This window comes from Echinococcus granulosus (assembly GCF_000524195.1).
Source record: "Echinococcus granulosus chromosome Unknown EG_S00025, whole genome shotgun sequence".
NCBI classification, from domain to species: domain Eukaryota; kingdom Metazoa; phylum Platyhelminthes; class Cestoda; order Cyclophyllidea; family Taeniidae; genus Echinococcus; species Echinococcus granulosus.
In genome coordinates this window covers 535543-549542 of record NW_020170405.1, presented here as the reverse complement: position 1 = coordinate 549542, position 14000 = coordinate 535543, and the positions used below count along the sequence as shown (strand labels likewise).

Here is a 14000-nt window from a genome sequence, read left to right as displayed (position 1 = left end):
AAGAAGAAAATGCTAAAACCTCGTTCTCTAAGCTAACACTAGTTTCCAAACACTTTAATGCCCTGTTTTTTTCCATTTCAGGTATACTGTCGCAATGTTTCCTTCTTCTAATTCAACACATTTCCTTTTGTGTCAGTTTTCAATTACCTAGAACAAAAAAATGGCGAAAAGCAGCATTTTAAAGAGGTACGTGACTATTCATATAGTTACATATTTCTCTGTTGATTGTAAATAATGTTAGCCTGAAGCCTGTTACTCTTTAGTGCCGTCATTGGGTTTGAAAGATAAAGTTATTCGAAAAAATGTGGCAGACACTTTTAATTTTTTATCCATTCGTAATCGGAATCCTACTACATGAAGGAGCATCCAAAGGAATTTCATTTGGCACGGGAGACACTTCATTACTAACTTTTATTTACTCAACACTTACAACCAGAAATTGGTGCTTTTTACGATTTAGCCACTCACTTCAACCTGTCTCGCGGTAGGCCTGGAGTTGTCACACGTTCAAAAGCAAAAACTCTCTGATAGGACCGGATCACTTCTGTGATTATATTACGGCCAGCATTCACATCAAGATCAACATACCATTGGAATTCTGATGAAAATAATTTTCTTCCTGGGATTTTAACTAAAGTCAAATTGTAAACATTTCTCGGTATTATGGGATTTGCCTATTTTTCCCACTTAAGCTATAACTATGAAAATTTATCTGACGATCGCAAAACTGCAGCATCCATAAAAGGTTCTGTGATAAGGCTGATTTTATACTGCAGCAGAGGTTTCTAAACCTTTTGAATAAGTGAGCTGTTTTGTTGACAACTTCACGCTGGCGGTATTTCTGTCGCATTCATTATTCATTCAAAAATAAAGATGAAAAAGTGGCTGTCAGGTTGTGAGAATTAAAAGCCGAAATCATTTTGGTCTTTGCCTGCCAAACGTGAAAGATTTTAGTATTGTAGCAGTTTAAGGAGACGATGAAAGTTTCAGCACTCGTAACTTCCGAATTCCATTACATTTTAAAGCCTCGATCCTAAATGATGGCACATTTCTTAATTAATGAGGGGAACAAAAGCAAAAAATTTAGGGTTTTTATTTACAATGCACATAAACGAAAAACAGGGAGAAGATACTGCATGTGTCATCTCAAACCTTTATGAGAATTTAGGCGGCTTCGAAGTGATAGCAGATAGTTTAATTTCCAAATCTTTAGAAGAATTTGGATGCAAATATTGACACACTTCCATTGTTTAGGGTTAAATTATTTCCTATCACTGCAATCTCACAACAATTAGGCAGTGTTTAATCGCTAGGAATGAATTTTTATTTGAAAAGCAGCACAGCTCAAAAGTTTGAAGTTTTTTTAAGCAAGGTTATATCAAAGATATCAAGAAAGTGGTGAATGTATTCTCATTTGTCGTGAATGCATTCTTATTACAATTTCAATATTTGCAGCCGTAAACAGCAGAGCGTTCAAACTGATGACCTACCCCAGGAAAAGGACAGCTTCCAACCCCTACCGCGCCGAAACCTTCCGACAAACTTCTCTCAAACCATTCTCCTCTCTCCACCAATCCCTCTACCGCAGACAAACCGAAAATCACCCCAGTCTTCCCATCACTCCAAGGTGAGAACTCGCTAACGCTCAAGTCAGTGAAAGCAATGAACAATGCAAGTGGGGTTACCGAAGGAAACAAGTAAAAAAGAATTTTTAAAAGTGCAGCAACTAAACTAAAAGCTCTCATAGCAACAAAACATTTGGAAAAAGGGTTCGATCTTCTAATTATTCTACAGTCACTCAGCATTTTGCGCCAAAAAGTAAATGGAGATTCCTTCTGCATTCTTATGAGGTAGGCGTTGGGTGTCTTAAAACGCCGCTGGTATTAGGTTTAGGTGTAGTGCAAATACAATTAAAAATTAATATTCAACTGTTTTGCATAGCAGTTGAAGGATAACTCTTAAACAAATCATCCCTTGACCGAATAAAATGATTTGAGGAGAGCCAGCAACGTGAGTTCCAATTATTTACTTCTATTTAGGCTTAGCTCAAATGATTTTTCTGATGCCTTCAGCTTTGAGTGTTGGAGATCTCGAACAGTGCGTCCTTAATTTGACAAATGCACTTTACTGTCGAGGTGGTTAAAAGAGAGCACGCGACAAATCGCCAAAACCAACGACACGATTAAAATTTGTTTGCTATTGCAAAGTGTTAAAAGCGCGGTATCCAGACGGCACGACGCCGAAAGTATTGCTATCATTTCAGTGAAGGGCAGTCGGCAATACCAAGGGATTCCTTCTCTTTTGATATTACCAATGGCAACGGGTCGTAAAATTTTATTTTTGCTAGATTTTTTAATACTGCCCAAATTTTTTTTAATTTTTGCTGCAAGGCTCTAAGATTTGTGCAAACCATTATTGAGTCCATCTATTTGTAAGTAAAGTAGTTTATTCGCGTTTCGATTCTGATTCTTAATAAAAACAAAACTTTCAAGCTCTGCCTTAAAATGTCTGATTTTGTTGTTTTGGTCCCTGTACACCATCTAAGGAACTTGACCAAAAGCTGATTAAGACAACATCGCAATTTCTTAAAAGTTGGCATTTGTTTCAGTTTTCTGATGTTTCCTTTGACTCTTCATTCACAACCTTTAGAGACACTGGTTTCAAAAGTTCACACTGCTTTGCATTAACCAAAAACTATTGAAGAAGCTTATAATCCGTAAATCAAACAATTAAGGTGAAAGGTGAAATAATTTTCTGCATGATGAACTATGATTTGATGCCAATATTGAGAGCATCATCGTCTATCTTCATCACTTCGTAAGTAAGTATTCATGCTCCGTTGACTAAAAAAACATCTGCAGTGTCACCTTTGGGCAATGTACAAATATCACTAGGACTGCTTTAAGGGTAGATTTCTTGATTTTCTACGTTCGAAGTATGACAATAACACCTTATGTAGATGTCTGCATTTTAAAATGAACTTTATAACTCAATAAAAGAATGGAGGAACAATCGGAGTACACTGTTCTATTTTATCGGCTCTCCAGATGTCGGTCATTCTGGTATAATGCTTGTAAATATTTTAATGAGACATAAAACTTTTATTAAGGCTAAATTGGTGCTTGTATATGAGACGAGAGATTCCTGCGGGAAGCCGATTGACCAACCATCCCTGACCACCGATGAAGCGGAAAAACAAGTTCGACTCATCCGTCCCGCCGCAGATGCATCACCTGCAGTTGGGGGCATTTCCAACGCACCGAAAAACTTCCCATCGGATGGAGCATTTTCTGACCAGGACTCCATGGTACTCAATCCCCTTTTAACCAATTCAACCCCAGTTTTTAATTATTTTAACAGTCAGGATACGGTTTTATTTAAAATTTAGATTAAATTAAGTGCAGAATGCCTACAGCTTGAGCATTTCCACTTGACTAGGTATTTTAATTTTATGGTTTAATTAAACTACATTCTATCTCTGATTTTATTCAGAAGGTTTGGCAAATTATTTTCCCCTTTTAAAAAAAGGCAACGCATTTGAGGTAACTGCACTAAAATCTCCCACACATGTACTAACGAGGTTTTCTCACCTAACAACCACTTCTTTGAATGCAAATTTGTTATGTACAACCTCCACTTTTTGAAGGGACCCCAAACATTGTCAGTTCAAAAAAATAGTCAGAAAAAACCCGAAACTAGTAGCTTTATGCATTTTCAATAGATTTTATGTAAGCACTGGTACCTAAACACTGAAGGATATAATGCTTGTTGCCAAGGTAACAAGCAACTCCCTTAAGTGGGGTAAGTGAGACAGGGTGCTAAAGGAATTTGACCCTAATTAACTCATTATCCACTTTTGTACAATAGAGGTCAACGTTTAATTTTAGAAGGATTTTTGCACCGCGGTCTTGAGCGATCAAATTTCTGTCGTTGTAAATGGCAGTGATGGATGCGTGATCTATTTGAACCCCGTCGGTAAAAGTGAGTTGCCATTTGTAAATGGTCACTTTCATCAGACCGAAAAGTAACTTAATATTTGAAAAGCTGAAGTGTTTCTTGAGAAGATTTTCCTTTCAATCGTAATTTTAAGTAGTTAAGTGACTCATTCGAGCACGGAAAGTTATGTTTCAACCTTGTGAGAGGGCCCATACTGTCCTACTAATTTGCGTATTTTTTCCCTGTTGGTCATTCAACCACTGTTAGTTCACGCAATTTCGGTGTCACTAAAATAATCTTTAGCTAAAATCCAAAGTTTATGCCACTAGTACTCAAACAGCCTAGATGGCAGCCAAGTGAAAAAACTTTAGCTCAGGGATAAATTTTAAGGTCACATAAAACGCTGGCCACCATGGCCAAAGTAAATGCAATCGTCTTTGACCGCAATCCCGAATAACCGCAAAGAATTTCTCTATTAGAATTACTGGTGAATCAGTACAGAGTAAAATGTTACACTTTAACCGCGTGACGAAATCAAACTTTTCCATATTTTTTGAAAGAAACGACGGTGCCATTTGAGATATTATCGGGTGTGGATGTAAGCTTACCAGAGAAGTAAAATGAAACCAGACGAAATACTAAATCATTTTCTTACCATTCAACTTATTAAATACTGAGGATCTAGCAAGATGCCTCGATACCCTTTAGTGCGTAAGAAAGCAGTACTACTCCCTGAGGTTGCTACTCATTGAAGGAATTAACAGAAGGGTGTGTTTAAGCTAGGCTTTAGTATTGGAGTTCTAAGTCAGTTAATTAAAAACTAGTTTCCTTTGCAGAGCAGTAAACCGTGTTGTACTTGAAAAATATCTCTTATCTGCAGCTAAGAGCATAAAGACGATGTGGAAACCGCTGCTTATCTAGTTGTGGTTAGACTTTTATGGAGAGTTATCAAGGGAAAGTCTTATGAGGTCAAACTTTACGCACATTTTACTTTAGAAACCGTTGAGAATTCCACAAAAGGGTTTGAGAGAGCGGGAGTTTATGAAAAGGGCAAAATTTGTTTCCCATCCCAGTGGAATTTGCATGAGTGCATTTCTGACGGACGCTCAGTGGGATTTTGAGGTGCCACATAGCCGATTCATTAAATTTCTCGTGAAATTCTTTGATCAAATACAAATTCGAATTTTAAATGAAAACAGTAAATTTATGCCCGCTTTGACGGTCATTTAAATGATGTGAACTTGGTGGTATGATTAAAGTGCTGTGAACTGAGACTCAATGGAACAGTGATGTTTCGCTCTAAGTATAGAGTAACAGATCTGCTAAAACATTGCTTGGTCCTCATTTATTCTTGATTCTAGAATAGCTGCAAAAGGCGGACATACCTACAACTTGTCATTTATATAATGGATATAAGAGAATATTCTAGAAATTGTGCTGAAGATTTAGGTGACCATTTTTAGATAGCAATGGGCAAAGGGTAGGTCGTTTCTAGCTTTCGTAAGCAAAAGCATTCGTAAGTCCAACAAGTGGTTTGAATGTCTTGTTTTAGGAAAGGATGATTAGTTTATCATTAGTTTTGATCTAGTAAAGGAGGTAGCATCTCCTACTAAATTCTAAGTTAGGCTGCACAGTTTAGTCACCTTCGGTCGGATAAAACAACCACTTAAAAGATTTTTCCGGAAAGACATCAACCTCCTGTTCCAACTGTTCTCACTACTATGCCGTCGCTGCACGCAAATCAGTGTCGTATTTGATGTCAACACCACCTGAAATCGTAAAACCTTTGTTCGGGTCTCAAAGTTTAATCCTAGTCAAATGCTCTCAGGAATGGCTACATTTATCGGTTTATGCGAACGTTAATGACTAAGATGATGTAAAGATGAAATTAGTTATTTGGTTCAGCTGGACACCCGTCTTCTGTGTCACAAAACTGGTCTCATTTCTATAGAGCAACTCAGTAATAGGTAGTAGAAAGGTCAAGTAGTTCAAGTGGCCTCGTGTAAAAAAAATTTCAAGGACATCAATGGAATATGCAAAAATTGTTTGTCAAGATCCTTTATAAAGTGAAAATGGTAAGAATAGCTTATTCATCTGCGAAACGCATTTGCGACTTGGCAATTTTTAAATTTACCACCTCTGTACTGTGCTGCTTTTGAGGTCTTTGCGATTTAAACTACAAACTTAAATAACTTCGAAATACAACAAATTATGGAACCTGCTTGGTTTTCATTTTATTACATTCTACATATATTTATCAAAAGTTTTTTCTTTAAAATAAGTTTTTCTGTTTAGGAATTTCGGGATTAAAATTCACAAAGGTAGTAGAGGTTAGAGCTAGAAATAGCTTCTTTTGTACGTTATAATAAGGAGAAAGCACAACAAGGGAAGGGACATTCTTGACTATGCTCTGGTTTTAAAAGCTCTTTTTTTCAGATTTAAATCTACATAATAATTATGCTGGTCCCATCCTATAGAAACGCTCTAAGTCATTCTGGACAAAAATGGGACGCCGTCCCATCGGCTATCATTAAGACGCGTAGCCGTCCAGCTACGAGAACATATATGTCCGCTGGACATGCATCAAATTTTATGCAAGATGCATTGAATGGTTTAAAATTTGCCTAGCTGAACTAGTGCCTTATGGGAATCAGTGCAGTCGTGAAACTGGTATCGTTTACTGGAGAATTTTGGGTCAGTAATTAAATAAGTAGTTAAATTAAGACTTGCGCATTCTAAACAAAAGGTTAAAAGTACAACGGTGTTAACGGTTGGACAGGAAGTCGCCTGGGTTTATAGTATCCTCTACTTTGCATTGTGTCACAATTTGGGTGGCTAAATACATTCAATTTGCCATACCGTCAATGGCAATCTAATTAGATACTGCGTGAAGACCTTTTCATCATAGAGATGTATGGATTATATTCTCTTCCAGTGCAACTGTGTTACATCGCCGCATATTCCGTTAAATTTTGACAAACTACGATGGCGTGAAGTTTGCAAGTTTTAAGCACACTGAAGTGGTTTCATTTTTCCCAAACAAAGTCTGCTCCTCACTTCTAAAGTTTGCACATATTAAGCAAACTTGTTGTCTTGGAGCTCGTAATTTCTTAGATTTAGTGGCCAAATCCCCTGTGTCTATAAAATTTTCTCAAAAATTCAAGAGAATTATGCACCAAATTTGTTGAGCATTGAAAGAGAGAGCCTGCACCTGCGTTCACAGTAAGGACGAAATGGAATTGCTAATGATATCTGAAAAAAAACTATTTAACTAAAAAGGCGGCAAATTATTTTAACAAAGTGAAATTTTATTCCCTCTAGGGGATGTCTCACGATTCGTTGGGAATGATGCTACCACAGCCCATTTTGGTCTCATCCCCACAGCCATTCAGTGGTTGTTTAATGCTCTCAAAGATCAGTGCCCAACACCTTTCTACCTCACGGTATCCGCTGCAGAGGTCTGCATTGGAGGTAGCAAGAGTAGCGATCTACTTTCTGAATCGAAAAATTGTAAGCCCTGCCTTTTTAACTCTGATTTCGCTTTCAAATTAACAAGCCCATCTTAGGGCTGTATTATATTCCAAAGTTTTGAATGATTGATTCGTAAAAAGGAAAAAAAATTGCGATTAGAGCTATTTGAATGTGCCAATACGCGTAAGCTGCTGAATATCTGGATAAAAGAAGTTATTTTGTGCCAAAGTTAACCTCCTTTAAAACTCAAAGTTGTGTCTCAACACGGAAATATTCCCCTAACGGACTCTCGTCTATGCATAAATAGAAATTCTCCTAACTGTAATAGCCCTTTTGGATTATTATATTGCAGATTAATAATCATGACAAATTCCATGTGTCAACCTTTTTACTTAATGCCAAATGCTGTCTTTCTCATGACAATTCTCTCCCGACATTTGACAAGAGATTGCCATTTTTCAAGATTTCATGCTCTATTGTAAAGTTGATTGAAGACTAGTCTGGCAATTCACACATCAATGACTTTTTTGCACTTGAAACTTTTATCTAATTTACATTCTCACATGCCCACCTAGTGTGGATTTTAACTTGCAAAGTCTTACACCCTTGCAGTGTGCTTGTTTTGATTAGTGGTTGACCGTAGGGATGCCGCTGGTGTGGACACACGAGTGCACGATGGAAATTGCACGCATTTACGACTGTTCCAGCTCGATGCTCATGCGGGTTTGGGTAGCCACAACGCATTCACCGCACTTTGCGATGCATTTGAGTAAACCGTACCAAGCTAAATGTTGAGAATCATTTGCCTCACTCTTTGTCACAGAAAATAGTAAAGCATCTAATTTACAAGCAAGGAATCCTTTGGATAAATTTGCCGAAGACTAAGATGCAATGACGAGTGGCATGGAATGATGGAAAGTTTTAACTTATCAACGTAGAAATCGGGGCTTTATTTTAAGCCAAATATTTTATTATACCGGTAGAGTGAGTCCCTCAGGGTTCGCTTCTACTTAAACAAAATAATGCTTATACTTAAATGGAGTAATAATTTACATAACCTGGACTATGGGACGTGAGAGTGGGGCCCGGACTCGCCCAAAGCAGGCACGTAACTCCATGCACACACACACACTACACGGTGGCAGCCCACATCCCCACAGTCACTAATTGGGCCAAAATGTAGAGCTCCCACGACCCAAGTCTGCAAGTACTCCCCCTCACCTTCATTACAATACGTCTTCTGTATGCAGAAGCGTGCGCAGAAGAGCAAAATGGGCGAAGTTCGATAGGCGTGCTTGTTAATAGGATTAATGACGATTAATTTTCCCCACGCCCACATAAACCATACAAGGGAGCTGAGCAGGTGAAGGGCTTGTTGAAAAACATCATTTGTGTTTGTTCAGTAGGGAGGATTGTGGACGGGTGAGCTTGCTGGTGTTTAAAAAGTAGGGAGTGCACATTCTAAAACAGGATATTGTCCTGCTAAATATGATTAAATTAAAAGAATAACCTAAATACTTGATGTAGAAGTTGATTTTAAAAGAATTTCATAGATTATATGACGGCATTAAGCTTCGCCAGCAGACAGTCGTCTTTGGTGTGAAGTCTCCGTATCATCTCACCTTAAACAAGGCCTTCCGCGATTTCCTTCGCACATTTGCTGCTAAACTCACAAATTTTAGTCAAGGGTTGATTTGGTTACGCGTGAAAAATTTATAACTTCTAACGCGCCGAAGCGGAAAGAAAAAAATTATTATTTCTGAAGGAGGTCGGTAAATGCAAAGGGTGCTTATTTGCTTAGGGAGATTGCAAACAGCATTCGAATTCCCGTTAAGTGCCGGTAGAAGACGCCAAACGAGGACAAAAATAGAGTCTATAGCCTCATCTCGTATGTTTCAAAGTTTGATTAACAATCCTTTGTCGTCGACATTGAACTCTTTCTCAGGTTAGCAAGCCTGCACAAGGGTCACCTTTCCGCTAGATCTTGACTTGGTCTTGCAGCTCTAGAATAATTATTTCCCTTGAAACACGAACACATTGACTTAATAAACACTAATATTACTATGATAGCAATGATAAGTTCTTGCGTATAACAAGGCCCAAACCTCTTGTTTCATGCTATCATTTTGCAGCTATGCAGTCACCGCAACGCTATAGAACCCCCGTCAGCATAAAAGCCTTCCAGAACAACTTCAATGCCACTTTTATAACAGTCAAACTGTAACGGTTTAGGAAGAATCCGTAATATATGGAGTTTACCTGGTTTCAACTTTAGGAGGTTTTGGCTACCAATTGCATCCATAAAAATAATTGCAACCCATGACATATTAAATAGTTATTCCAGGAACAGGTAAGAATCGCTTACCTCAGAGATTTTCCACGTAAAATCTGTTGTGCTGGTGTTGATGATGGCAACAAACACTATACGTCAATTTTAAGAAAAATTAATTTATTTTTTCACCAACCTTAGCATATTCAATTCCTGAAACTACTGTTGTGATAGTCTTTAAATGCATTTATCTTGGCTGAACTTGTGCATCTGTACCTTGTTACCACGCCAACGTGTGCGTTAGCTTGCCAGGGAAATTTTTTGAATGTCATTTAAGCAAAATTTTTGGTAATTTATCACGGAACAAGATCAGGCATGACTGTTTTTAAGTTATCTTTTAGTATATTAACTAAGATTGATTTGTTTACTGCACACCACATGTTTACTTCGGTTCCTCCCAGTCATTCGGGGACCCAGTAAAAAGATACTTGGGCTTTTGCCTTAAAGTCAAAAGCTTTTACAGTTTCGTTGATTCTAGACATCAACAAAAAAACCAATTGTCACCTTGGAAAAGTATATTTGGTCGGTAATTCTAAGAAATAAGTCGCTAAACAATTTCCTGATCGCTAATATTATGCTTCATCACAATTTATTCGTGCAGAATTTTAGTTCTTCAATTCGTACTGTAAAATAAAATATGCTCAAAGTTGTTGACTAAAATGGCCTCCCTTAAAGTGAATGTTCGTTTGAATAGTGTGATAGACCGATATCTAAGACCCCTGCAGCCGTTTAGTAGACTATCCTTACAGTCTAATTGGAGGGAAGGTGAAAGACTGCGTTTGTAAAATTTATCGCATTTTTTTGCATGAGTAGAGAATATGTCAATTGGAACGATGTATATAAAATCCGCACTAATATGTAGTCTCTGTGGGCTAAATGACTCCTTTATATCCTACCTTTGTGGTAATAACGTTTTCGCTAGCAATCTGATATACGTCAAGCAGTGGTTTCACCCCAACAAAGACTCAATGAGATGCTGCGAATTACTTAAAATAACAAGGTATGCTTTCTATGCAAAACAATGCGAAGATTGTGTGCTTTGATTTGGTCTTAGCCCTTGATGACTAAACAGCCATCGGATGAAGCGGGATACGAAGATACCGTCTGTGTTTTCTGCACGAAACATGTAGGATCTACTGTGTGATATAAACAGCAAATCTTTAAGCATGATTTACCTTTCATTTGATAATAATGGTTAGGCGTTGTAATAAATGATGTTTGGTTATGCAACTCATACACCGATTCGAGTTTTCTGCGCCTAGACTGTCTACAGTATCGCTGTGAGTTAAAGTATGAAGGGGTGGTGGAAAAGCATTCGTTTAATTATTGTACTAAATCTGATCACCATGTTTTGTGTTAATGACATAGTTTGTTAATGTTCCTCCACTTTTCGGATTAATGGTAATGGTTTATCGCGTGTCAAGTGATGTATGTCCACATCACGTTTTCTGTAGACAAGCGGTAGGTGGAGAGAAGCTTACGGTAACAGGGGATTACACACCAGCGCTCCATGTCCGTTTCATCCCATTGTTGCTACTGTTGCTTTTTTACCTCCCTTCCGACAAGCAAATAATGACTCTGGGTGGTGTGTTGATACCGGGTCTATTAAAGAGTTGTTAAGGCTACGAGGGTATAAGAATTGTGTAAAGTTCCTTCTCCTGCCTTTTAAAGTCACACAAATTGTACCTTTTTTCCTACAATCAAACAACAGTTTTGTTCTAGAATTTATAGAGTTCTCTGACTGCCCATACTTACGGCGCTGGAAAGAAATTCTCATTATTGCTGGCGCGACCCCCACGTTTTTAGGATTCCTACTCAATTATCCCTTAAAAAGGATTTTATAAGCAATATCGTTCATCAGGAAAGAGAAAAGGTAATTTAAATGAAAGAAGAAGGATTAATATAATTTATTAGATGGGCTACAATTTGAGTGGCTTGGTGTGCATTAAATAATCCTACGGGACAGTTTTACCTCATCTTGAACTCTCAGTCCCTGAAAGCATATTGATATCCCTACGGAATCTCTGCACTGATAAGGTATCCAACACTAGGGTTGGTTTATTTTACATAGACTTTCGCATATCATTGAATGTGCCTTTAGGCTCCGCCGTTGATGCTGGACCCTACGGCAGGTTTCGCTAACGTGTGCTTCATCTAAAGCGTTAACCTTACTTCATACCATTTTCGTCTCTGTAAAGACCACAATCTGTACTTTCTGTCTCTCCCCCGGGAAATTTATCAAGTCAAGCGGATTCAAAAGTACTTAAAAAGGTCACGCTTGCTCCTGAGTGCTTACACTTTAAGCACGCTTGCTACAAGTCAAACTCACCATTAGCGCCCTTCCTCTTCCAATGGGAGACGGAGATCGGTTAGAAAGTAAACATGGAGCCTGTTGCTGACCACAAACAATGCCTTTTTATTGCTATAAGGGAAAGCCTTTGAAAATAAGTTGACAAGAAGCGATCATTTTGCAAACTTTGTAAATTTCCTCCCTCTCTCGACTCTAGGTAACTGGTATGTATGGTGTGAATTATATGAAGTTTTACGTAGAATTTCGTAATCATTTTTTCTTAAACAGGCGAATGCTTGAAATGTCTTATTTTTAACTAATCCACCTTGTCCATCCTATCACTCATTCATCTATTTCGCAAAATATTCAAGTAGTCTTTTCATTGCTAACTAACAAGATATTTCTGCCAATTTTTTTCTTATGCGACAAGAAGTGGAAAACGCTGTCTCTTTAATGAACTTGGAAGGTCAGGTTTCCTCAGGTACTACTTTATAAATCAGAAAAAAAGCATCAGAAATTAGATACGAGACATACTGCATTTAGAAAAGCCAATTCTTCAGTTCTCTCACCTTGGTAGTGCAAAGTATTCTAACCCCTTCAGCATAAAAGAAATGAAAACCTACCACGATGGTATAATTTAACTACCTAGCTTGAAAAGATGATTTTCCGGCAGCAAGACATTCAAGAAAAGGCTTTTTATACAATGGTTTTGGATTAAATAGTTTTTTAAACAATTTATTCCATAAATGATTCCCCTTTACGCATTTTGAAATTTATGTAAGTACCTAAAATGATATAAAGAAGGAATCCACTCTCACAGCTTTCAAAGGCTTGGATTGATTAGGAATCTTTGGCAATCATAATAAAGGGAATTTTACCCTTCCGCCTGTTTATGCTAAAGCGCGAAACAATTCGCCTTAGGCTAAGTAATAAGACTAATTTAACAGAAGTAGGTAGTGTAGGGTCGAAACCCCAAGTGAACAAACCTTTACACAGTTCCAAAAGGTTAAGTACTTACGGCTCATCAGGTCTCGCCGAAAGCATTAATTCTGGTGCATTTAATCACAAAGTGTTTTGCAAAACTGCGCCTTTCATCTTAGCCTTCTTACAAATCGCTGCGTTCCGGAGTAAGGGGGAGAGCGAGTGGTAACAGCTGACAGAATCCATCATTGGCCTAAAGCATTATTGCCGCGTTTTATAGCAACCCGACTCGATGGTCCAAAGAAAGGATGAATTTCTCCCTGTTCTTAACTCATTTAAAGTGAAACTCGAGTTGGGTGGTCCGCCATTTCCTCCGGCTGAGGCCTCCTGTGCGATTAAAATAAATCTTTTTATGCTGGAAGCCCAATCGGCATTACTGAGCCGACAGGATATTAATTAGTCAAATAGTTTACTTTGTATGCGATTTCTCGTACTCCTGCAAGCATATTCCATGCCTAAAAAACCTTTGATACCTCAGCGAAGGACTGCAAAACATAAAGTTACTAAGTTAAGCCATCAGCCTAATTAAATTAACTTTACGAAGGTAAAAACTTGATGTAGACCATGAAATGTCATCAAAAGAAATAAAGCGCACTAAAATGGGCAAAAGACTCACCTCTCTTCATCAACGTACGCCAATTATTTAAGCTAAATCGTTGCTTTCTTCATTTCCTATTCAACTTTTCTCCCCACATGGATTGTATTGGCTATTTTAAATTGAGCATAGTAAATGTAACTATTTAAAAAGTCGTCTTAAAGTCTGTTTACTCTCTCATTTCTTTAAAAAGCTTTTGCTGACATTCCTTTGGCGTCTTATTGTAAGAAGTAACTATCACAAGGACATAACATGCTCGATTGCTGTGGCACTGAAATGTTAATTCAAAATATCATAACCAAAAATACTGGCCATCTAACTTAGCATGAAAGAGGTCAAAAAGACCGCTTTATGAACACGCGTTAAGGAAATAAAATGCCCAAATGGATTGTTAATTA

General features: G+C 37.8%; 1 protein-coding gene across 1 annotated transcript; it reads left to right on the top strand. All coding sequences in view use genetic code 11, as the record gives it.

The window, feature by feature from the left end:
- Positions 1–1423: 1423 nt before the first annotated feature.
- On the top strand, positions 1424–8180 carry EGR_04200 (Kinesin-like protein KIF26A; the record flags this gene model as incomplete). Its single annotated transcript, XM_024493449.1, has 5 exons — positions 1424–1627; positions 3110–3307; positions 3888–3981; positions 7258–7446; positions 8038–8180. 5 exons carry the CDS (start codon positions 1424–1426, stop codon positions 8178–8180), a joined length of 828 nt encoding a protein of 275 aa, XP_024352150.1.
- Between the last annotated feature and the right edge of the window lie 5820 nt (positions 8181–14000).